Source organism: Gekko japonicus, unplaced genomic scaffold (assembly GCF_001447785.1).
Source record: "Gekko japonicus isolate JY-2015 unplaced genomic scaffold, Gekko_japonicus_V1.1 scaffold5042, whole genome shotgun sequence".
NCBI lineage: Eukaryota > Metazoa > Chordata > Lepidosauria > Squamata > Gekkonidae > Gekko > Gekko japonicus.
The window spans coordinates 17,857-19,161 of NW_015166589.1; the positions used below are offsets into that span (position 1 = coordinate 17,857).

At 55.9% G+C, this 1,305-nt stretch overlaps 1 protein-coding gene across 1 annotated transcript in view; it reads right to left on the minus strand.

Moving 5' to 3' along the window:
* Positions 1-341: 341 nt before the first annotated feature.
* The window catches only part of LOC107111411, a 6,937-nt gene continuing 5,973 nt past the window's right edge, over positions 342-1,305 (minus strand). Inside the window, exon 3 of the mRNA XM_015412379.1 lies at positions 342-397. Coding sequence (XP_015267865.1) covers positions 342-397 — 56 coding nt within the window. The remainder of the gene's footprint in view (positions 398-1,305) is intronic.

A 1,305-nucleotide genomic window follows, 5' to 3' on the forward strand; every position in this document is an offset into this window, starting at 1 on the left:
TCAGAAGCGAAGCAGGGTCAGCTCTGGTGAGCACTTCAGTGGGAGACCACCCAGGAAGCCCAGAGTCGCTACGCAGAGGCAGGCAATGGCAAGCCATCTCTGCTTGTCTCTACCCTGACCTGGACGGCCCCGGCTAGCCCCGTCTGACCAGATCTCGGGAGCCGTGGCTGGTACCTGGATGGGGGGCCACTGAGGAAGTCCAGGGTGGCTACGCAGAGGCAGGCGAGGGCAAGCCACCTCTGAACAGCTGTCGCCTTGGAAACCCCATGAGGGACCGCTGCACGTCAGCAAACAACCACGGGAAAGCGAGAGGGCGCTAAATTGATCTTGCGCCTTTAGCCTCAAGCACAATGTGAAGAGACGCCCGCAGACAGACACCTCTCTCGCCCGCTCATGGCTGTTAGCAGCACAGTGACGGAGCGTGCCCAAAGAGTTGGCCATCTGCGTGTGCCAACTCAGCATCCTTCTCCGTTTCAGCACCGCTCCCCTTCCTTCCTGTCCCTGCGCCCAGCCACCAGCCCAGAGCTCCGCATTAGAAGACAGAGATCAGATAAGAACATAAGAACATGAGATGCCAATGTTGGATCAGGCCAAAGGCCCATCCAGTCCAACACTCTGTGTCACACAGTGGCCAGAAATACCAGGTGCCATCAGGAGGTCCAGCAGTGGGGCCAGGACACTAGAAGCCCTCCCACTGTTGATCCCCCCCCCCCAAAGCACCAAGATGACAGAGCATCACTTGCCCCAGAGCCCCTATCTATACCTTGTGGCTAACAGCCACTGATGGACCTCTGCTCCATATGCTTATCTAATTCCCTCTTGAAGCCGTCCATGCTTGTAGCCGCCACCACCTCCTATGGCAGTGAATTCCAAGTGTTCATCACTCTTTGGGTGAAGAAGGACTTCCTTCTATCCGTTCTAACACGACCGCTCAGCAATTTCATGGAGTGCCCACGGGTTCTTGTATTGTGAGAAAGGGAGAAAAGTACCTCTTTCTCTACCTGCCCTTTCCCATGCATAATCTTATAAACCTCAATCATGTCACCCCTCAGTCGTCGTTTCTCCAAGCTAAAGATCCTGATCAATAAGTGCGTGTGTGGGTGGGTGGGTGTGCTTCTTAATGCTGTTTTTGGAGATCTACCAGGCTACTAAAGTGTGTGTGTGGGGGGATGAGTGGCGGGCAAGGAAGATGAAAGCCGTTTTCCTGCTCGGAACCACGCTGGCTGCCTCCTCTCACTCTGAGCCCCCAACAGCCGATTCGACACAATGGCCCCGACCTCCTGGGACCGAACCTGGGGTGGGTGG